Raw genomic sequence first — 24026 nt, 5'->3', positions numbered from 1 at the left:
CAGGTGTAACTACACTTTCTATACAAAATTACATATCATTTTGGCATATAACATAGTTGAGATACATATATCTGTGTGATCAACTATTTGCTTAAATTTTAGCTTTACATGAAACTACCCAAACCCATAACGTTTTTATTTTTGTGTAGAATTGCGTGCGATGCTCACCTCTCAGTTGCCTCAGTTGATATGTAACTCGCATTATATTTCACATAAAACAGTATTTTTATTGACATTTGTCTATTTTGTGTTTTCACATTTTGATTCAAACAAATACTTAATTGAAAGCCTTCTGCTTTTAGCATTTGTCCCTGCTCCACCTGTTGCACCTGTTCCTACATCGGCTCCATTGCCTCCATCTCATCCACCACCACCGATGGAAGATGAGCCTTCTGCCAAGAAAATGAAGAGTGAGGACTCGCTGATTCCAGAGGAAGAGTTCTTGCGCAGGAACAAGGTTAGTTTTATTACCTTGAACGCTAATTTAATTGATGATGGTATTTTTTTTCCAAGCAATCTCAGTCTTTTTTTTTTTTCTCTCAGGGTCCAGTTACAGTTAAAGTACAAGTACCCAACATGCAGGACAAGACAGAATGGAAGCTAAATGGCCAAATTCTGGCATTCACCCTTCCCCTCCCTGATCAGGTAACGTACAGTAGTGTTCGTGTTTTATTTCATAACAAAAAAAATAATGCACTACATGCAGAAAGATTATAACATATTGTAGGAATACAACAACTGTTTGTTTTAGCAGTACAACCTATAATCAGTTTACCCTTTTTTTGTGTTTATTAGGTCTCTGTAATAAAGGTTAAGATTCACGAGGCAACTGGGATGCCCGCTGGGAAGCAGAAGCTTCAATATGATGTAAGTATTGGAACAGAATTTATATTCCATCCTAAATGTGAAACTAAAGGACCCATACATAGCTTGTACATCCTATGGTCAGTCTTTGGGCTTTTGGGTGAAGCTGCAGGAATCTACTATATGTGTGTGTACAAATGGAGAATGTGAATCTCCTGACAGAGGTTTTCACCTGTAAACATTCGCAGGAGTGAGGGTGTTGCACACGGGGAGATTTACTAAAACTGGAGCGTGCAAAATCTGGTGCAGCCCTGCAAAGAAACCAATCCTTTTTCAGTTTATTGTCGAAGCTTAATTGAACAAGTTGAAGTTAGAAGCTGTTGATTTGTATTTATATTAATGAAAGAATGGTTGCTCTTTGATTACAGGCAAATCTTCAGATCTTTACCTATTTTCACTATCTGTAACGTTGAGCTTGGCAGTGGAAAAGTATCTGTTTCGCACTTCTTCATTCCTAGTGGGAACTGCTTTTATTAAAGTGTTTGTAAAGCCTTCTATGCATCTATATTTCTTACCTGAGCCGATCCGATCCAGCGATGTGCTCGAGTGCATTATTCCTCACTGGATAGTTTTGATAGCAGCAGGAGCCATTGGCTCCCGCTCCTGTCAATCAAATCCAATGACACGGGTGGGGTCGAGTCCCACTGTCTGTCAATGGATGCAGCAGCAGGACTCGGGAACAGAGGGGCATGGAACGATGGCGGGGGAACCCCAGAAGAAGAGGATGGTGCTGATCTGTGCAAAACTATTGCACAGAGCAGGTAAGTATAGGCGTTTTATTTTTATAAAAAAGGGTTTACAACCCCTTTATTGCCCATTTCTGAACCTCCTTTCTGTCTTTCAGCAGAGGTAAATTCTCCTGTTATTGAACATTTTATGACTCCGTTGGTACAATGTGTTTTCTTCCCCCTGATTGCAAGGTCTTTAAAGCGGTAGTAAACCCCACTTGGTCATTTTTGCCTATAGTAACCTGTAGGTAAAATGAATACCTCCTAAACGTGCACTGTCACCCTGAATGCAGCCAGTTGCATCTCCGGCTCATGCCTTGCCGGACCTTTAGAGCTTCATGCCGGAACCGAGGGCTCCTGCACACATGCGGGGGAGTGATGTCATTGCGGCTCCGACCACTCGCATAGCCGGAGTGTGCAGACCTGGGAGAACATGTCAGCCCTCTCAGCGGTGACAGCCCAGTTTTCTGTTTTAACCACTTTTTTTCTAGAAAATTACTTAGAACCCCCAAACATTATACAGTATCTCACAAAAGTGAGTACACCCTCATATTTTTGAAAGAATTTTATTATATCTTTTCATGTGACAACACTGAAGAAATGACACCTTGTTACAATGTAAAGTAGTGAGTGTACAGCTTTGTATGACGGTGTAAATTTTCTGTCCCCTTAAAATAACTCAACACACAGCCATTAATGTCTAAACCACTGGCAACAAAAGTGAGTACACCCCTAAGTGAAAATTGTCCAAATTTGGCCCAATTAGCCATTTTCCCCTTACCGGTGTCATGTGACTCGTTAGTGTTACAAGGTCTCGGGTGTGAATGGGGAGCAGGTGTTACATTTGGTGTTCACTCACTCTTACTGGAAGTTCAGCAGGCACCTCATGGCAAAGAATTTTCTTTTTCATGGGACATAGAGTTGGGCTAATATTCATTACCTGCTGGGTTATACTTCATCTCCAGGTGAATGGACACTGGTAGACCAAAGGTCCTTAAATAGGAAGTGATCCCCTATATAACCCCTCCCATACAGGAAGTACTTCAGTTTTTTTTTTTTTTTTTTTTTACCAGTGTCTGCAAGGTGGATGGCATGGTTGTTTGAGCTCTGAGCTCCGGGTCTCTAGTCCTACAAACGGTTCTTAAATGAATCAAGGGATTTACCAATCCGATCCATTTGACACAGGCTTTACATGCTTACCTGTGGAACAAATGAAGTGTCGTCCCAATAAGCGTTATAGTTTTTTTAGAGGTGAACCCCCATCCCAATTATTCTACAGAACCAAAACACACTCCACAGGAGTGCAACTCCTCTGACGGGACTTTTAATACAGGGTCACCTCTAATGAAGGTACAAAAGTAGTAAGAATTTTTTTTTTATTTATATTTATTAGAGAATCTATGTAAAAATGATTAGCATGACCCAACAATGATACATAAATTAAAATGGATGCATGTAAGTGAGGAAAAACCATTATATGAGACAATGACCAATTGTAATGATACAGGTTGATTGACCAACAATAATCATAAAGACCCAACGTTTCGAGGTAAGCAAGGGGGTGACCTCTTCTTCAGGGGTAACGACAATTGGTAGATGAAATAATCTTCCTGACCAATTGTCGTTACCCCTGAAGAAGAGGTCAACCCCTTGCTTACCTCGAAACGTTGGGTCTTTATAATTATTGTTGTTCAATCAACCTGTATCATTACAATTGGTCATTGTCTCATATATTGGTTTTTCCTCACTTACATGCATCCATTTTAATTTATGTATCATTGTTAGGTCATGCTAATAATTTTTATATAGATTCTCTAATAAATATCAATAATTTTTTAAAAAATTCTTACTACTTTTGTACCTTCATTAGAGGTGACCCTGTATTAAAAGTCCCGTCAGAGGAGTTGCACTCCTGTGGAGTGTGTTTTGGTTCTGTACATGCTTACCTGTATGATGGCGGTGCGCCATTTTGCCTTGGTTTGCCATGGCGCACGTACGTTCGCAAGCAGTTTGGCGGCCATGGCGCACGCGGCTTCGCCACACATGTGCCTGTAGCCTTTATCTGGGCACACGAATATTTGAGTCATACGCAAATACCGCCACGCCCATTCGCCAGGACCGCGCACATGCATACGCACAGAACGTTCCAGCGCACAGCCAGCTTATTTAAGCTGTGTATGCCAAGCATGCGGTGCTTCCAGAAGGCAGCTGTGGGACACAGAGCAGGCTCTGAACCAGGCACTTGCAGCGGTTCATTTCTCCTTACCCAGGTCACATGAGTCACTAGGTGTTGCTTGGCAGGCTAAAGGTGCTTAGCAGGATTGTTGCATAGGGGCTTGGTAAACCTTATTAAAGGGTCTCCCTTCAGAGGTATGTTAATACTACACCCAGGTACTCCCTTTTTGTGGCTAGTAAATGTCTTCAAAAAAAGAGCAGCGGGACTAACACTACAGGGAAGGGCACACCTATGTCATCAGTAGTTTTTGATGAACCTAGACGTATCCCCTGAAAGACCAGAGGCTTCCGGGCAATCTGAGCCACTGTGCCTACAGTCAGCGCTGCTGCTTCACCCTTTATCACTAAGGATGAACTGTCCTCAGCCCTAGCCGGGTTAGAGCACAGGATTGCTGGCATGATTGCCTCCATCCCGCAGGGTGGCAAGAAGCGTGACAGATTTCTCCCTCCTAGTCTGGAGTAGGAATAGGTTGAGGATGGGGAAGAGCTTAAAGCTCAGGATTCGGTGGAGTGCCCGGTGGATGAGTCTGCTGCTGAGCAATCTGGACAAGAAGATATCCAGTCTGCCTCTCAATCACAGAGGCTTTTGATCCTGACTCTTACCGAAATAGTTCGTTCTGCCTTTAAGTTGCCTCTTGCAGAGGTTACTGAGTCTCCCTGGTCCTCTTTGGGATCCCTGAGGCCTCTTCAGGCCACACAGGCTTTCCCCTTACACCCTCTGTTGGAACAGTCAGTGTATGCTGATTGGGAACATCCTGACAGGATTTTTGTTCCACCCTTTTATATCCCATGGATGAAAAGTTTAAGAAATGGAGCATGCCAGCCATAGATGCAGCAGTCTCTTCCTTAAACAAGAACTTGATTGTCCGGTACATAACGCACAGGGCTTGAAAGACCTTGTTGACAAGAAATTGGAGTAATTATTAAAGGCTTCCTTTTCTTTGGCCAGTTCAGCTATTCAGCCAGTTGTTGCAGCAGATGGTATCTGCCAGTCCGTAAAGGATCAGATGGCCTGACAGGCCTAACCAGGAGGATGATCTGCCTGAAAATAAGACCGATATTCCTAGAGCGCTGTGTTTTGCTGTTGATGTCTTAAAGGATTCAATACAGCAGGTTTTTCATTTGGCTCTCCTGTCTGTACATATGCGCAGACTTTTGTGGCTTAAGAACTGGTCAGCCGAGCTACCTTTTGTAAGAAGTTATCGGCAGGTTTCCTCTTTCATGGGGAACGTTTATTTGATGATCATTTGGACAAATATATCCAAAAGATTTCCGGAGGGAAGAGTTCTCTACTTCCTGTGAAGAAAAGCACCAGGCATCCCTCATTTTAAAACCTCAAGGACTGCTTCCTCAAATGTCTCGGCGTCAGGGCCAGAAAAAGCCCTGGGTCCAAAATTCTAAACCCAGCACCAAGCCCTCCTTTTGAGGGGATGCCCCCACTCCATCAGGTGGGGGGGGGGGGCTGCTGCACTTTGCGTACATTTTGACAACAATAGTTCAGGACGAGTGGGTCACCTCAACTATATCCCGCGGTTACAAGCTGGAGTTGCGGGGGGTTCCCTCACAGATGTTTTTAAGATCCAACGTTCCCTCGGATCATCCAAAAAGACTTGTTGCTTCAGGCACTACATCATTTAGTGCATCAAGGAGTGATTGTAGAGGTTCCTGTACCCGAAAGGGGCGCGGTGTTTTACTCAAGCCTATTTACGGTTTAAAAACCAAACTGGGACACAAGGCCCATTTTGGACCTAAGATCCCTGAACCAGTATCTACTGATCCAGTCCGCTCAGTAGTAGCCTCACTCCAGATGGGAGACTTTCTAGCCTCCATCGATATAAAGGACGCGTATTTACACGTACCTATTTTTCAGCCTCATCAGAGGTTCCTGCGATTTTGCAGTAGAGGAACATCATTTTCAGTTTATGGCTCTACCCTTCGGGCTTGCTACAGCTCCCCGGGTGTTCACAAAGGTCCTAGCACCAGTACTGGGCCTTTTTAAGGGCCCAAGGCATCCTGGTGCTCGGGTATCTGGATGACCTGCGCAGAGATCACTTACTACAGGCTCTAGAACCGAGCATAACATGCATAATGCGGTATTTGGAAAGCTTAGGCTGGATCATAAATGCCAAAAAGTCAACCTTGAGACCAGCTCAAAGTCTAAAGTATTTGTTCTGATCCTAGATACAGTCCAAGCAAGAGTATTCTTGCCACCTGCAAGGATCTGTGCCCTGAAGAATCAGGTGCGTCAGATAAGGGGCACCAGACAACCCTCCATTCGGCTTTGTATGAGTCTTAGAGCCCACAATCTAAGGTCCCCAACTCACATTCATATACTAGGGCCAATTTTGGACAGAAGTCAATTAACTTACCAGCATGTCTTTGGAGTGTGGGAGGAAACTGGAGTACCCGGAGGAAACCCACGCAGGCACAGGGAGAACATGCAAACTCCAGGCAGGTAGTGTCATGGTTGGGATTCGAACCAGCGACCCTTTTTACTGCTAGCACGAGAGTGCTAACCACTACACCACCGTTCCACAAAGTCTTCTAGGGAGGATGGTAGCCTCCTTCGAGGCAGTGCCTATGCCCAGTTCCATTCCAAGCCTCTACAACAAGACATCTTGTTGGCTTGGAACAGGAGAGGACAAGCCCTGGATTATCCAATGTTATCTCCTCGGGCACGCTTAAGCCTTAACTGGTCGTTGCAGGACCAGAACCTGCAAAAGGAAGGATCGATCCTTCCGGTAACTTAGAGTACTGACTACAGATGCCAGTGTCTCAGGCTGGGAAGCGACCCTAGAGGGGCTCACAGCTCAAGGGAAATGGTCAACGACAGAACAGGTCCTGCCCATCAACATCCTGGAATTACGAGCAGTACGACTGGTCCTATGGTCATGGACAGTGGAGCTTCAGGATTGCCCTATCGGGGTTCAGTCCGACAATGCCAGTGGCCTATGTAAACCACCAAAGCGCTACCAGGAGTTGTTCAGCTCTGAAGGAGGTGAACTGCATACTAGCCTGGGCAGAGGGACATGTGCCAATGATATCGGCAGTCCATATCCCAGGAGTAGAGAACTGGAAGGCAGATTATCTCAGTCACCAGCAAATCTGCCCTGTGGAATGGTCTTTACACCCAGGAGTTTTCCAGGAAACTTGCCAATATTAGGGATGGCTGGCGGTTGACCTACTGGCATCCAGGTTCAACAACAAGCTACTGCAGTTTGTGTCCTGAACAAGAGATCCTCTGGCAATCAGAGCAGATGCTCTGGTAGTTTCATGGAGCCAGTACTCCCTGGTTTATGCTTTCTCTCTGATCCCTCTCCTTCCACATTTGTTGCACAGGATTCAGAGAGAGCGAGTTCCAGTCATTCTGGTGGCACCAGCCTGGCTCAGAAAGCCCTGGTTCCCAGAGACTGTGAGACTAACAATAGACGGGCCATGGACGCTTCCACGGCGCCCCGATCTACTGTCTCAAGGTCCTATATTCCACCCCAATTTGCAGTCTCTAAATTTGACGGCATGGCTATTGAAGTCAGGGTACTAAAGGACCGTGGCGTCTTGGGACCACTGGTGTCTACCCTAGTGAATGCTGGCAAAGCTGTCACTAGGAAGGTCTATCATAAGGTCTGGAAGACTTGTATTGCTTGGTGTGAAGCCAAAAAATGGCATCCTCGGAAATATGTGATTTGGGAAAATTCTCTCTTCTACAGTCAGCTGTGGAAATCAAATTGGCAGTACAATCAGAGATCAAGTTTTGGCCCTATCAGTATTCTTCTAAAGGCCTTTAGCCTCCCATTCACTGGTCCGAACACTTATGCAGGGGGTGCCCTCCCCCCTCCCTCCCATTAGGTCACCTATGTGTCTTTGGGACTTGAACTTGGTGCTGTCTGTGTTACCGAAACAACCATTTGAACCTATTAAGGAAATTCCATTAGACTTGCTGTCACGCAAGATAGCCTTCCTGATGGCTATCACCTCAGGTAGAAGGGTGTCGGAGTTGGCGGCCCTTTCATGCAGGGAACCGTACTTGATCCTCCACCACGACAGGGGTTGTGTTACGACCTGTTCCATCCTTTTTGCCAAAAGTTGTGTCGGCCTTTCATTTAAATCGGCACATTATTTTGCCTTTTTTTTTTTTTTTCTCTCAGCCTCGTCTGGCGATAGAGAGATGACTGCATTCTTTGGACGTTGTCTGGGCAGTCAAGGTTTATTTGTCTAGATCTGCGGAGATATTTTTTGTTTTACCAAAAGGACCCAAGAAGGGGCAGGCAGCTTCCATTGCCAATTGGGTTTGTCAATTGGTCATCCAGGCCTATGGTCTGAAACGTAAAGCTCCTCCCTTTAGGGTGAGAGCTCATTCCACCAGGGTGTAGGAACCTTCTGGGCTTTTTGCCATCAGGTATCTGTGGCTCCGATTTGTAAGGCTACTACCTGGTCATACGTTCACAGAATTTTATCAAGTGGATGTTCGAGCAGCCGAGGATTCAGCTTTCGGCCGCAGTGTACTGCGGGCTGCCGTATAAGGTCTGATGGCTATTGTTTGGCAGGTTGTCTCCCTCCCCTCAAGGCTATTGCTCTGGGACATCCCAGCAGGTAATGAATATTAGCCTAATTCTGTGTCCCATGATGTATGAAAAAGAAAATAGGATTTTTTTCATCATACTTACCTGTAAAATCCTTTTTCTTTGAGTACATCATGGGGCACAGAGGTCCCTCCTATTTTTTTGAGAATTTCGGTGCTTGCTTCAAAACTGAAGTGCTTCCTGTATGAGGAGGGTTATATAGGGGATCACTTCCTGTCTAAAGACCTTTGGTCTACCAGTGTTCATTCACCTGGAAATGAAGTATAACCCAACAGGTAATGAATATTGGCCTAACTCTGTGTCCTGTGATGTACTCGAAGAAAGGGATTTTACGGGTAGGTATGAAAAATCCCATTGTTGCTCTACGTAAAGGTGGCCTAGGCTATAAGAAGATTGTCAAGACCTTCAAATTGAGCTGCAGCAAGGTGGCCAAGACCATACAGTGGTTTAACAAGACAGGTTCCACTCGGAAGAGGCCTGTCATATCCAGAGGTTGTCTTTGGGAAATAGACATATGAGTGCTGCCAGCATCGCTTCAGAGGCTGATGGGGTGGGGGGTCAGCCTGTCAGTGCTTATACCATACATGGGACACTGCATCAATTTGGTCTGCATGGCTGTCGTCCCAGAAGGGAACCTTGTCTAAAGATGATGCACAAGAACGACCGCAAATAGTTTGAAGACAAGCAGACTAAGGGCGTGGATTACTGGAATCATGTCCTGTGGTCTGATGAGACCAAGATAAACTTATTTGGTTCAGATGGTGTCAAGCGTGTGTGGCGGCAACCAGGTGAGGAGTACAAAGACAAATGTGTCTTGCCTACAGTCAAGCATGGTGGTGGGAGTGTCATGGTCTGGGGCTGCATGAGTGCTGCTGGCACTTGGGAGCTACAATTCATTGAGGGAACCATGAATGCCAACATGTACTGTGACATACTGAAGCAGAGCATGATCCCCTCTCTTCGGAATTGGGCTGCAGGGCAGTATTCCAACATAACAACCCCAAACATACCTCCAAGACGACCACTGCCTTGGTTACTTCTTCAGAGACCCGATATCTAAGCCGATTCTGGCTTTGTTCGGGACTCCGGACAGCCAGCAGAAGTGTTGGCTGGTCGCTCAGGTCTCTCGGTGGAACAGGAGCGGTGGGATGGGGGGACATCCCCTCCCACTCCTTGTGATAACGGCTGAGCAGCTGCTGAGCCATATTGATGGTTATCAGAAAGCCGACCACCAGCTGAAAAAAAAAAAACGTACCAGGGTGAAGCCTGCAGCTGCAGGTTTCACCTTGGTACAACCACTTCTTCAAAACTTTTACGTCATTTCACGTGAAGTGGTTAAACATCCACGGTTTACAACTGCTTGAAAATGCCCACTGCCACCACCTTCCTCAGCAGAATTTGTCACAGGTGCCTAATTCTGTTTCTCAGAAAGGGTGTTTGTGCAGACCTAACCTTTGCCTAGTTGCAATTTGTTTAACCCATACTCCTCTACACACTCATTTGTCAGACTTTAGCTGGCTGGTCAGTGTCACTATGCAGGGAACTGGAAGCCGCTGGTGCTTATACCGAACTATTGATCGCGTTGACCAGTTGGCATTGATCTTTGTTTCTGACACAACACTGGATTATAGGTTTGTCTTGGGTAAGCCCTTCTGTTTTGTTTTGCAGGGTGCTCTTGGTGGAGCAAAAATGCTAGAAGGCTTGTTTTTCCATCGTGGGAAATCATTATCTAGGGTTCTTTGATGAATTACATTGTTTGTTTGTGGGGTGCTAGTATGCACTTACCCCAGCTATGGGGAAAAAAATCCTTAAGTCTTCCTCTGCATGAAGGTGTGCTCGAACTTTCTGAAGTGGGAGGACATTTACTATCCTTTTGTGGGTGCTTGAATAGACAACTTGCCTCTCCAACACTTGGATGGAGGAGATGGTATCCCAGGGTTACCTGGCATTTTGCTCCCTTTCCCCTATGTTTCTTCCCTCCATCACTTGTTATATTTAGCAGATTTCCATTCAGCCCTTTTGGGTTTTCTGGATCAGGATGTAGTGGCCCCATTTCCTGTTGCTAAACAGTTTTAAGGATTTATGCTTTAACCTGTTCACCTTTCCAAAACATGGAGGAGGCATTCAACCCATTTTGGGTCTCCAAGTTCTGAATATTTGTCAGTCTCCCTAGTGAAGGGAGGCTTTCTAACGTCCGTGCAGTTCAAAAATGTGAACCTGCACGTCCCCATCTTTACACCACATCTGTTTCCTATGTTTTTCTGTGGGATCCTGACCTTCAGCCTCTTGGCTGTCCCTTAGGTATTTACCAAGATGCTAGCCCTAGTACTAGACTTGCTGTGTTCTTGTGTCCTCCCCATTGTGGAAGTTTAGGCAATCGCCTCCTGTTAAGGAACAGTTGGTGTGGGCTTTGTCAGCCACCCCTCTGCTTTGATTATCCAGAACTTTCAGCAGTGGATCCTGACCTTTCCTAAATAGTCTAAGGAAACCCACTCCTTGTTTAGAGTTGGGGTCTCCAAACTTTTCAGTACAAAGGCCGCATAGTCAATTTTACAAATATTTAGGGTTTTTTTATAAACAAGTCCCCTCCCTTGCAGCAGAAGCAAAAAGTGTCACCAGCTCACCAAGGATCTCCAGAGCAGGTCCAAAACTTTGTGGGAACAGTATGGGATGGCCCCTTCCTGTTCCAACATAACTGAGCACTAGTGCACAAAACAAGGTCCATAAAGATTTGGATGAGAAACTTGACTGTCCTGACCTCCACCTGATGGAACACCTTTTGGGATGAATTAGAGTAGAGACGACTGCGAGCCAGGACTTCTTGTCTACATCAGTGCCTAACCTCACATATACGCTTTTGGAGGAATGGTCAAATCTTCCCATACACTCTTAAACCTTGTGGACAGCCTTCCCAGAAGAGTTGAAGCAAATTTTTTTTTTTTTTTTTTTTTATGTTTAAATGTAGCTATATATTTCTTGCCATTTGCTACCAAAAAACTACCCAAAATAAATTGTCCTGCTCCTGACGATCGCAGTGGTACCACATATGTGTATGTTATGTTTGCACCCGTAACAGGGCCCAGAAGCAATAGTGCGCATTTTTTATTTTTTTTCCTACCTAAGACGTACTGACACGAATACTGATTTTGAAAATTCAGGGTTTTTTTTGTTAATTTCACTTAAAATATGCTGGCCTTGCCTTGACCTTAACACTGACCTTGATCTAGCTATTTGCTTTATTTTATTTTTTTACACATTTGTTTACATTTTTCTCTCCCACAAGGAGAGAAAGATGCAATGTATCTCTCTCTCCATTCAAAAGAGAAAACACATGGGTGGGCTGCACAGTGACTGATCACTTTGATAGCCAATCGGAAGCTATCACAGCAGTCAGGTGACTGGAAACCGGGAGTCTCGGGTCCTGATTGTTAGTATGCGGCCCGGGGCTTTCGGTAAGAACCTGGTCTCTGTACTAAGAGCGTGCTGTGGAGTGCGCTCTCGGCACAAATACAGGAACACCTATATGTAGCGCCCAGGTTTAAGGCTGGGTTCACACCCATCACTACATGCGGCTCACAGCAGGGGTTTGGTGCGTCCTCGTTCACTGTTTTAGGTCCGATTTCAGCACGAATGCTTGTTTGGCTGAATTCGGACTGGAAACGGACCTTAAGACGCACAGGACTCCTGTGCAAATTCGCACCGGAGCCGCAGTGGAGATATGTGAACCGGCTCCATAGAGAGCTGTTTTACATTCGTTTCACATCTTCCTTTCCAGTTTTCTAAAATATATAGATGAATAACTAATAAAAATGCTTTACTTCTGTTTCATAAGTAATAACATTGTTGAAAAAATAGGCCCATTGCCAAAATGTTTAATGGCCCTGGAGTCTGATTAATGGCAAATGGTCAGTACTTTGGGAGGTTCACATTCAGAAAAGAAGCTTTTTATATGTTTTGAAGTTGGGATTTATAGAGGAAAACATTTATTTTTGTGCATATACCTATCGTGTTGTGAGACTGTATCTCAAAGGTCTTTGGGAATGGCACATTTTAACTTTAGCAGCTTGTGCTAAATACAGTAAGCTGTGCTGTTTTCTTGCAGGAGTAAAATCAACCTGCTAACAGCAAAAGAGTTGCTTTTATGGCATCTTTCCCCATTCAGGAACAGCTTTGTATTTGTTTTGGTGAACATAGTTGACATTTTCTGGATGAGGTGGAGATTGTGATCATCTGCACGCCTCTCCACCTCAGTCAAAGAATGCCTTGTATTTAAACAAAGGCTGTTCCTGAATGGCAGAAGTTTTGTACAAGCAACATACTCTATCTGCAGAGTGGAAGTCGCTCGTACCCGTGTGGAAAGGCAATACAAGTTACGGTATGAGGCACAAGCTGCTACAGTCTATAAAAAAATTTCTAGCAGCTAGACTGGTCTACCATGGAATTTTGATCCAAGCTTGCCCAAACAAACTATTTAAAGTAATTGATTGGAAACCTGGAGCTTTTAATGCCACCTGCCACAAATCCTTCTACTTTTAATTTTATTTTTTTGTATGTTGGGTCTAGTACTTGACTTTTCAAAGTAAATGAAAGCTTGTAACACTGTTGTAGTTTACAAGCCAGTCATTAACATGTTAATTTTTTTATTTTTTTTTCTTGCAGGGAATCTTTATTAAAGATTCAAACTCTCTTGCTTACTACAACATGCAGAATGGAGCTACAATCCACTTGGCACTGAAGGAAAGAGGAGGACGTAAAAAATAAAGTTGCTGGTTTTGACAAAATACATCCTTGCTGCCAGATTGTGATGTTGTAATGCTGATTATTCATGTATGTAGTAAGTTGATTTAGAATATGTTGCTAAATAGCCCTCATTGCTAGATATGACACTAGCACATTATGCTTATTTTTGAGCATGGTTCCATGCAGATCTTGCACTTTAAGCAAGACCTGTGTAAGTTAAAATGTTTTACAGATAAGATTGTTAATATCCTATCGGCATTTGTACAATAAAGACAATACCGAAAAAAATTGTTTCACTGTGTTGAAGTGTTTGTATTGGTAAATTGTGTTTTTGACTTTAAAGTGGAGGGAAAAAATTTATTTATAATCCCCTGGCAATTCAAATAGAAATGAAAAGCAAAAAATGTGTGTGTGTATATATATTTAAAAAGAAATTATAAATATATATAATTTTTTTCCTTTTTTGTTTAATAAGTGATCACATAATCTCTGTTTTCAGCTACATAAGGGGCTTGGAAAGGTGGGGGTGGAGACTGCAGGGGACATGTCAGCAAGACATGAGAAAAAGCAGAACACTGATCTTTCCAGTGATAAGCTGTGAAAGGTGGGGGGGGGTTTAAAAACCATGGGAGGGACAGGCAATCTGAGCTTCCAGCACAGCCAGAAAACTGAGCACACTGGGATGAATGTGCTTTCATGTTTTGCATGGTCAGGTTGAAATGGGAGCAAGGGAACTGGCAGTATTACATCTTACAAAGGAAGCAATACAAAAACAGGATATTTTATTTATTTTTTTCCTTCTTGGAGGCATTGTGGTCTTGTGATGGCAATGCAATATCTGTTCATTCTGTAAGGGCAGCTTGTGGGCCTTTTATTCCCAGTAGTGTCACTGTGCCTGCTTCTCTGTAGCCAGTGAGCGAGGGGTTGAGCAGCATGGGGACTGTACTGTGTGGCTTGCATGGATGCAAACAACGATGCTAGAAAGTGCCTGTGTGCAGCCACGTTCACCTGCACAGGCAAACCGTTGTCAGGGAAGAAGAGAAGAATTGCTGATCGTCTTGATTGGACTGTTTGTAAGACATTTTAGCAATTCCAATAATGCATAATATAAAAGTTTTCTAAATTTATTTACAGAAATAGTTTTTTTTCCTTTTACCTATTATTACATTAAGTTTTTAATGGGGTTTCTACAAAATGCTATCCCCTACAAATGGCAAGGGACCCACTGTGTGGTAACACTTTCCCATGCCTTGTAGCTCTTTTTTGTAATCCTTGTTCCATTTATTGTCTTTACTGCTATCGCAACTGCTTTACGTTCATATAACAAGCACCCCAATGAGAAGCATTTTGGTACCAGTCTGAGCGAGATATGAAAGAAGCTTTTATTTTTATAGAGAGAGAGAACGATATAGACCTCTCTCTAGATAGAGATAGATCTCTCTCTCTCTATACAAGAAGGTTAAAAATCTTATCTATGCAGCATTCCTCCCAGCACCCCGTAATACTTGCCTGAGCCACATCTCAATCTAGTGATGTGTAGTGCCTTGGCTCTCCAGGGGACTCTCCCTCATTGGCTGAGACAGTAGCGGGAGCCACAAGTCACTCTAGTATTGTGATATAAGCCAGAGATAGGTACACACAGCTATTGCAACAATTCGTAACCATACCTAAAGTACTGCAGTTGTGTACGCGGAGCCATATACGGAGCATATTGCTGTAACACGGGAGCCTTGCTTGAAGGACAGTGTGAAAAAAGGAAAGTAGTAAGAAAGGGGAGATAGAAAAGGGTTGAAAGGAAGGAGAGGAGGAAGAGAATTGGGGGTGGGGGTTATTCAGGCTATCCTAAATGCAGAAGACCATCAAATCGTGAGGTCACGGGCCTTAATACATGCATTCCAGATCTTCTGGAACTTTAGTTACAGCCCAGATAGGTAAGTTTGCACAGTGGGAGGACATCCTTGATCGAGGTGTGCCATTGTGCTACTGAAAGGGGGCATGGAACAAAAACAAACGCTTGTAGTAGGTGGTAGTGATCGTGTCTCACACCCCTAGCAATAGCATAAGTGGGTCTTTAGCAATAGTTAAAGCGGTTGTATCCTCCACTTTGTGACGTTTACCTACAGGTAAGCCTATAATAAGATATTCACCCTGCATGCAGCTGCTGACGTCAGCGGTGCATGCGCTCTCAAGGTCCAGCGGAGCGTGCCTAAAATTCAGAGCTCCTTGCTGGAACGGGGCACTCCAGCGCATGCGCGGGAATGACGTAATTGTGGCTACAGCTACTCGCAGAACATGTCGGCTCCCTCAGCGGTGACACTGGGAAGGCGGTACAGGCACTCATTCTAAGGTAAGCATTTCATAATGAGCTACTATGCAATGCATAGTAGTTCATTGTTCCTTTTGCATAATAGTGTGTGGGTTGTGTTTTTTGGTTTTTTTGTTTTTTTTTTTTTGTTTTGCTTTGCTTTGTAAGGGCATACAACCACTTTTAAGCCGCTAACCACCCCCACCTCAGTTGCCACCTCATCCCAGAAGACGTGTATCAGAGGGCAAGACCACACCATGTGTATAAATGTGCCCACCGAAGTGCTGCACTTAGGACAAAGGGTCAGCTGTATTGTATATGGAGGACAATTTGTGGTGAGAATAGTACACCCTATGAAGGAATTTCAATTGAATCCATTTGTCTCTAGCAGATATCATAAGCAGTAAATATTGTATACCTTCCTCCTAGTCCCCACCAGTGAACTCGGGTAGATCATTGTGCCATTTGTCATATAAGCAGGATACTTTTAATGTGCCTGAGCAGGCTATACAGTGGTACATGGAGGAGAGAATTTTGTCTAGCTGTTCCGTTGTCAGAAGGCGTTCTACCGATGGGAACCCAACTCCAAGGGGAAGGTAAATTGTGATTGTGCAGCGTGACGTGAGTTGTAGGTAACAAAAAAAACATTTTATTGGGCAGATGGTAAATCAACTTGAGGTTATTAAATTAGATTTTCCCCCGTCAGATAATATTCTGTAGTGTCCTTACCCCATGCTGTGCCCAGATGCAGGGTCTGGAATGGATTGGAAGTGTGCCAATCTAGGGTTCCCACATAAAGGAGTATGTGGAGACCATGTCTCTGAAGCCCCCAGTGAGACCTCTACCTGTCTCCACACTCCCAAAGCAGTCTTCAAAGGTACCGTGATGTTGGGATTGGAGTGGGTTCCTTGGAAAACCAAATTGCTCTGGGAGAACCACCACCTAACTGACACCAGGACCGCAGCCCAATAATAATTCTCAAAGCAGGGAAGTGCCAGGTCACCCAACAGTGGAGGCAGTTGCAGGGTATCCCAACATATGTGTGGAGCCTTACCCCCCCCCCCCCCAAAATTAAGTAAATGACTATCTGATCCAGCCATTTTAAAAAAGGATTTGGGGATCGGTACTGGGGTTTGATGGAATGTATACAGGAATTTAGGTAAGAAGGTCATTTTAATCCTACCTTCTGGGGTAAGCGGCAAAGATTTCCACCCTGCACATCTCCTGAAACAGTCTGGACAGAACCAGGTAAAGACTATCCATCAAAAATGCAGATAGATTCTTTTGAATTTCAATCCCTAAGTATTTTCATTGTAATTGCTGGATCGCATGGCTCTGTTTGAGATGCCATATTACCTATGCCATGTGCAAGAGTCCTAGGCTGACTTCTTTTGTGAAGGAAGCGGAGGGCGTTTACTTCCGGTTGCCACCATACCCGTGGGCCAGTGTCTGAGTCCAAGGGAGCCTCACTGAAGAAAATCTGACTGCAATCCCTTATAAAAGCAGGGGAAATAGGACATAGAACCATTGAGATCATGGCTCAGATGTCCGCTCTAGTCGACATCTACGGACAATGGCTCAGATGTCCGCTCCAGTCGCCATCTACGGACATACATTTTATTACGCTCCATGTTTACAAGGCCTTAGTAGGAATTTAGCAGGAATTTTGTAAGTAATGTTGTGTTTGTGTCTAATGATTTTACTTTGCTTTTAGAGAAAGTTGCAATTTGATAAACATTTGCGCAACTATTGCCGGGCCTAAAAAAAAAAAAAAAAAAAAAAATCTGTAGCACTTTTTTATTTTATTTATTTTTTATTCTACAGATCATGTGCTTTTAGAAAACGTATGGTTTGGGGTGTCTTTTATAAACTGAAAGCTTTACGTTAAAGAACCTCAGATTTTTAATTATTATTATTAAATAATTCTTATTTACAGTTTTGCACTCCATCTGTTTTCACAATTTCACAAAAAGGCGCAATTTTAAAATTTACAAATCTCTTAACTCAATAGTTTTAGCTTTTATACTTGGTAGGAATTTAGCTGGAATTTTGTAAGTTTTGCTGTGTTTGTCTGTGCAAATAATGATTTTAGTGTATTTTTGCAGGGCCTGAAAAATAAAAATCAGTAGCTCCTTTTTTATTTTACAAGCCATGTACTTTCAGAAAATATATGGTTTAGGGGGTTTTTTTTACAAATTGAAAGCTGTAAGTGAAAAAGTGATCATCTCAGATATTTAGAGTAAATTGTTTTTATATACGGTTTTGCACACCTTCCGTTTTTCACAAAAGGTGTAATTTTAAAAATAACAAATATTTAATAACTCAATACAGTTTTTTAGCTCTTTATATTTAGTAGGAATTTAGCAAGCATTTTGTAAGTTTTGCTGTGTTTGTGTCTGTGAATAAGGATTTTTGTGTATTTTTAGCGACATTATTTTGATAAACATTTGCCCAAATATCACAGGGCCTAAAAAGTCAGTAGCACCCTTTTTTATTCTACTGGTCCTATACTTTCAGAAAATGTATGGTTTAGGGCAGTGATGGTGAACCTTTTTTTGAGCCCGAGTGCCCAAACTGCAACAAAAAGCTAAAGCCTCGACCAGATTTTCAGACGTTTGCCTGTTTTTTTTTGTTGCATGCTAGACTCATGTCGAAAGTGAAGAGTTTACTCTCCTCCATACGAAAATTCTCGTACCACAGAATATGACTTCAGGAGTGACATAATGTGTTGAATAGTTTTATATGTATGTATTTAGTTTCTGAGCAAGCGTAGTCTTGCTCTTACGATTTTTTTTCGTACGAAAACCGTACTAATTGAACGAAAATCTGACGTTGAGTTCACATGCGACAATTTTATAGTCTGCACATCATAGCTTTTGTCTGACGAAAAAACGGAATCGGCTGTCGAAAGCACCGTACTAACGATCCGAAAATCGGCAGGTCGGGCAAAATTTTACTTCTGATTTTCGTATTGTTGTTTACGGGCCTAACCTCTTTATTTCAAAGTGCCCACACTGCAATTAAACCTGAATAATGAGGTTTTAATTTAGAAAAAATTAGTTGTCTCCCTTCCGGCATTTATCTCTTTGATCCCAAAAGAGGGGAAAGATTCTAGCCATTGCAGTAATTACCGCCCGATTGCCCTACTAAACGTTGATCTTAAATTGTTCTCCAAAATTCTTGCTAACAGAATACTGCCGCATATCCCACATTTGATCCACTTTGACCAGGCAGGGTTCGTGCCGCTGAGGGAGACGAGGGACAATCCTATCAGAGTCCTCAACCTCATACACGAAGCGAGGTCCGTCAAGAAGCCTTTTCTGCTCCTTTCTACGGATGCAGAAAAGGCCTTCGACAGGGTGGCCTGGCATTTTATGCGGGCCACTCTGGAACATATTGGTGCTGGCCCAAACATGAGAGGCTGGATATCGTCTCTATACTCGTCTCCCTCGGCGGCGGTACGGGTCAATGAGTGGAGGTCGGACTTTTTTGACATTTCTAACGGGACGAGACAAGGGTGCCCCCTGTCTCCACTGGTTTTTATTTTGACCCTTGTGCCGTTCTTGTGTAGCGTTCGTAGGAATCCCAATATAACTGGGATCACGAAGTCCTCTGGACATCACAAAATCGCGGCCTTCGTCTCCAATCCACAGATCTCATTACCTAACATCTTGTCAGCTCTAAGGTTGTATGGCGAAGTATCAAATTTCAAGGTCAACTGTGCCAAGTCCGCAGTGTTGAATATCACAATACCAGTTACGGAAGCAGTAAATATAAGCAAATCTTTCCCGTTTCGATGGGCGGAGAAATCTATCCGCTACCTGGGGGTGGACATCACCCCGGACTTGGCACATCTGTACACAAGTAACTTCCAACCCTTACTCCAGAATCTTAAGATAGACCTTCAGACTTGGCACAAACTTACTTTCACCTGGTTTGGGCGCTGCAATGCCCTGAAAATGACGGCCCTACCCCGGGTTTTATATATACTTCAAACATTACCGATAAAATTACCAACGACCTTCTTTAAGCAAATACAGTCTATCGTGAGGGAGTTTATCTGGTCTCATAAATCCCCCAGAATAAACATGCAAACACTGTCCAGACCCAAGGAGAAGGGGGGCATCGGTCTACCAGACATCTCCCGGTACTACCGAGCTGTACACCTTGCCAGGATTGTTGATTGGCATTGCAACAAAGTTTCAAAACAATGGGTGGGAATGGAAATTGAGGACTCCTCTATCCCCTTGCTCTCGTCCCCGTGGCTCTTGTCCCCATTCCCAGAGGACCAGAAAACCCACCCGCTAATAGGAGCTACCCTCCAGGTAGCGAGGAAAATATTCCGTACTACGGACATATTACCGTTACCTTCCCCCCTGACACCTATCATAGGTAACCCAGATTTTACCCCTGGACTTACAAGCCGTAGACTGAGACAATTAATTACTTCTGAGAAACAGTCTCTAGGTGAGGTTTGGCCCCAGGGGGAGCTTCCATCTTCTTCCACCATCTCTAGACTCACTGAACCTCCATTAGACAGTCTCAGTATTATCCAGCTTAGACACTTTCTGCAGACTCTTCAGAAGGCTCCTTATGTCCCCCGGGGACACACTCCTCTGGAATCCCTTTGTAAATCTGGAGAACCGATAAGACACGCACTCTCATTTTTATATAGCCTCCTCACTATTCAGGGGGAGGACAAGACTCCAGAGTTCCTATTGAAGTGGGAAAGAGACCTGGAGACTTATGCTGGCCATACACTATACAGAAAATCGGCCGAACCCATTTTCGAAAAACGAACGTTCGACCGTGACCGCAAACGATCGTGCCATCATATAATGACCGATAAATTGTTCAGTGGACATGAATAAATAATTTTTTGTTCGTTTTTTTACATATACCTAGTGCAGACAGTTCGGACGGGAAACACATTAACCTTGCAATTTATCGTACGTTCGGCAGAAATTTTCCAAACTTCCCGTTCGTTTTTTTCCCACAAAAACGTCACAAACGATTATCGATTTGTGCCCATTAACTTGCCGAAAAACGAACGAAGTGTCTATACGAACGATTTTTCGGCCGTTTTTTCGTATAGTGTATGGCCAGCATTAGTTTACCACACAACAAAGGGAGAAGGTCTTGGCTTTGGCACACAAGTCCTTGATTGCGAGCCATTATCAAGAATCGGGATACAAAATCCTGACCAGGTGGTATAGAGTCCCATATATGTTGCACAAAATGAATCCTACGCTGTCGGATAGGTGTTGGAGGTGTGGCACAGAGGTGGGAAATATGCTACATATCTTTTGGTCGTGTCCGGTCCTGAGACCCTTTTGGGAGGAGGTGACTTCGACTATTCAAAGTTTGACCTTGGTCGAACTAAAAGATAAGCCAGCTGCATGCCTACTACACCTAACCACCAGACCTACTCGCAAATACAAGAAAACCTTGACAATGCAACTCCTGAACGCTGCGAGAGCCTGTATTCCCGTGTTATGGCGAGATCCCCTTCCACCTACCAGGGTCCTGTGGTATTCGAAAGTAAACTGTATCCTACGTATGGAGGAACTGACTGCAACTCTACAAAACAAGGAGGAGCAATTTATTGACAAGTGGAGACCCTGGAGATATTTTGTTGGTACTAACACATATCTACAGGAGTTGGCACAAGCACAAACCCAGCCTACCTGAGATGGCAACCTCGTAGATATTAATAAAACAGGCACCTGTACTTACCCACTTGCCGGACCCCAAAGGGGTATGACGGGGGGGCGGTGTCGTAGCCATTCCTTTCCATCCCTCTTTTTCTTGATCCCTTCCCCCCCTTCTCCCTTAGGCCTTCTTGTCTTTCCCTCTCCCTGCTTCCCTTTTTACTCTTTTCTTTATCCTCCCTTTTCTGTTCTTTTGTACTGATAAGCTCACCAGGTAGCCGTGGTGACGGCGGTAACGAATTAATGAGAATATGCTATTCACGGTGAGCAGGAAATACATACTCGCATGGTATTAGACACATTTGTCTTAAAATGATTTAAGTATTACATTCTATTTCAATACTGTTTAAGATCTGTTCAAGACTTATGCAAGGAGGCCTATGTGTAGGCTACCTTGCTTTATTATGTTTAGGAATGATGTATAGTTGGCTGGTACACACATGTATTACCCCACGTGTTTGGTGGACAACTAGATCTTGGTCTACAGTCTCAATCTACCTGTTCCAAAACATGTTAATGTATGAAAATGTATGACCTGCTTTATACTGTACTATGTATCTATGCCTTCTTTATGATAAAATAAAGGAGTTTAAAAAAAAAAAAGAAAAAAATTAGTTGTCTGGATTAATTTTGTGATCTGGCAGCTTTTTCTCCCATGAAACAGCCGGATGGATGTTCTGTGTCTGTGTGATTGAACACAGCTGATCAGCAGGATTCCGCCAAAGTCATTGGCGGAAACATGTTGATTAACCACAGTATGGGTTGGCAGGGGGTACATGTGCACGCCCCCAAAAAAACAAGACAGGTGGTGATGTACGGGTACGTTGTCTGGCCTGTCTGTGCCACCCACCCTAAATAAAACTGCTGTGGGTGGGTGGAAAGTGGTGTACGCTGAAAAAGAAAATACTGCATGCAGCTGGGGGGTGTACACATGCTACAGCCACAATGCTTTGCTTCATAACTGGCAAGAATTATATCCCCAGTTGCGTTTGGTGGGCACTACTGTTTTAGATGCAACACATTCAAATAAAAGGGTCCACGCTGCAACTTTCCCACAATCATGTGCCATGCATATGCTTGCGGTGGGGGTGATGCAGCATTTAGGGGGTTCAAACAGGTGGTGAGGCGACATATCACCACCTCACTGCCTGTCAAAAGCCTCTAAAAAGCAATCTGTGAATTGCTTTTCAGAGGAGTGGCACTTTTTTTCAATCGGAGAGCAGAGGGAGGGACATACGCAATTGTCAAGGTGGGTGGACAATGGACTCACCAATTTTGCAGCCTCTACTATGCGTGTCCTCCAGTTTGCCTGCTACACACCTTCCACCATACTTCCAGCACAGTGCCATTTGTGTGTCCATCAGGTGTGGAGTATGGGTCGGGCTTCCAGCGCAGGCATAGTAGGGATTGGCTGGATCACAAGGAGCCGGGGCAAAAATCATGGGCTTCATCAGAACCCTGCGCTGTTCACTCAGAATCTTGTCTCTCAATATCTCACTCACAGAATTTGTGTGAGAAATTAAATAACAGGATTGGCACAGTGCACCTACTTCCAGCTGGCAATGAAAGAGGTCACACTGATGGCTAAGCTTGGAGATGTGCACCCACTCCCAGCCACGGACTCCCGGCTAGCCGGAGCCGCCCGCCGTCAATGACCAGAGCTGGTGACAATGATGGGTCACCGATGGGAGGCAGAAGATTCTGCTGGGCCGATGCCCGCTCGTTCAGCCCCACTAGGAGTTGCTCCTGGATAAGATGGCTGTGTCTTCACAGCCTCCCATTGGCTCAATCCCCACCACGTGTTTCCCCTGCCAAACTTCATCCAACCCTGTAGCACTGCATTGTTTTGTCCACGCCAACTCCTGGCCCCAGAGCCATGTGGGAGATGTAGTTCTAGAGAGGGGGGCGCACTGGCAATTGCTTGTCAGTGTGCGTGTTTCTTCTGAGTATAGCTTGTGTGCCCATAGAGAGGGCTCTGCATGCGTGGGTTTACCATTGCTGGTTATGGGGATCTTTTACAGTTTCAGCCCAGTCCCAGAAGTATCTCAGGTTGGCGTTAAGGATGGAAGACGTGATTCATTCATCATCTACAATTCAGGGCCTTACCGTTCGGTCTGTCATCATCACCCCAAATTTTTACCAAGGTGATGGCGGAAGCTCTAGCTCCGCTTTGTCTTCAGGGAATCGCAGTAATTCCATATTTAGCCAACCTGCTATTTTTCAAGGGAAGAAATGAATGCTGTGGTAAAGGGTGCTCCCAATGCAATCATTAAAAATGCAAAAAGTGATTTATACAAAATTCAATACCGTGTATAAACGTGTATTAGTGAATGGCTTCACTTTATACATGTGCACAAATGTCTTAGGAAAAATTAATTAACATATTTATGATTGCTCAAACAAATATATCATGAAAAGTTCAAAACGGCTCCAAAATTCTTTCTAGATGATTCCACTACAACACCATGTGAGAAATAAAATCCGTGTTCCAAATAATATTCGTGACTTTTCACCCTAAGTGACAACAAATCGCGCTCACCAGATGGCTCTGGCCAGCAAGTGACTATAAGGCTCGGTTCACATAGGGGCGACTTGTCAGGCGACCTAGTCGCCTGACAAGTCGCCTCCCGTTCTGTGCTACGGAACCGTTCTAATAGGAGCGACGCAAGTCGCTCCGATTTAGAAAAAGGTTCCTGTACTACTTTGGGGGCGACTTGAGGCGACTTGCATAGACTTCTATACAGAAGTCGTTTTGCAAGTCGCCTCAGAAGTCGTTTGCAGGTCGCCTCGCTGAGGCGACCTGCAAGTCGTGCCGCCCCTGTGTGAACCGGCACTAAGACATGAAGTACCTCTTCGAATCCTG

The 24026-nt window shown here is 44.1% G+C and overlaps 1 protein-coding gene across 2 annotated transcripts in view; it reads left to right on the top strand.

The window, feature by feature from the left end:
* The window catches only part of SF3A1 (splicing factor 3a subunit 1), a 36941-nt gene extending 23518 nt beyond the window's left edge, over positions 1-13423 (top strand). For both annotated transcript variants that reach the window (XM_073630887.1, XM_073630877.1), the window contains exons 13-16: positions 303-457; positions 544-645; positions 796-867; positions 13067-13423. In XM_073630887.1, coding sequence (XP_073486988.1) covers positions 303-457; positions 544-645; positions 796-867; positions 13067-13168 — 431 coding nt within the window. In that variant the 3' untranslated portion in view covers positions 13169-13423. The remainder of the gene's footprint in view (positions 1-302; positions 458-543; positions 646-795; positions 868-13066) is intronic.
* The last annotated feature ends 10603 nt before the right edge of the window (positions 13424-24026 follow it).

This window comes from Aquarana catesbeiana, linkage group LG01 (genome assembly GCF_042186555.1).
Source record: "Aquarana catesbeiana isolate 2022-GZ linkage group LG01, ASM4218655v1, whole genome shotgun sequence".
In the NCBI taxonomy this organism is placed as follows: Eukaryota; Metazoa; Chordata; class Amphibia; order Anura; family Ranidae; genus Aquarana; species Aquarana catesbeiana.
This window is presented reverse-complemented; position numbering and strand designations above follow the sequence as displayed.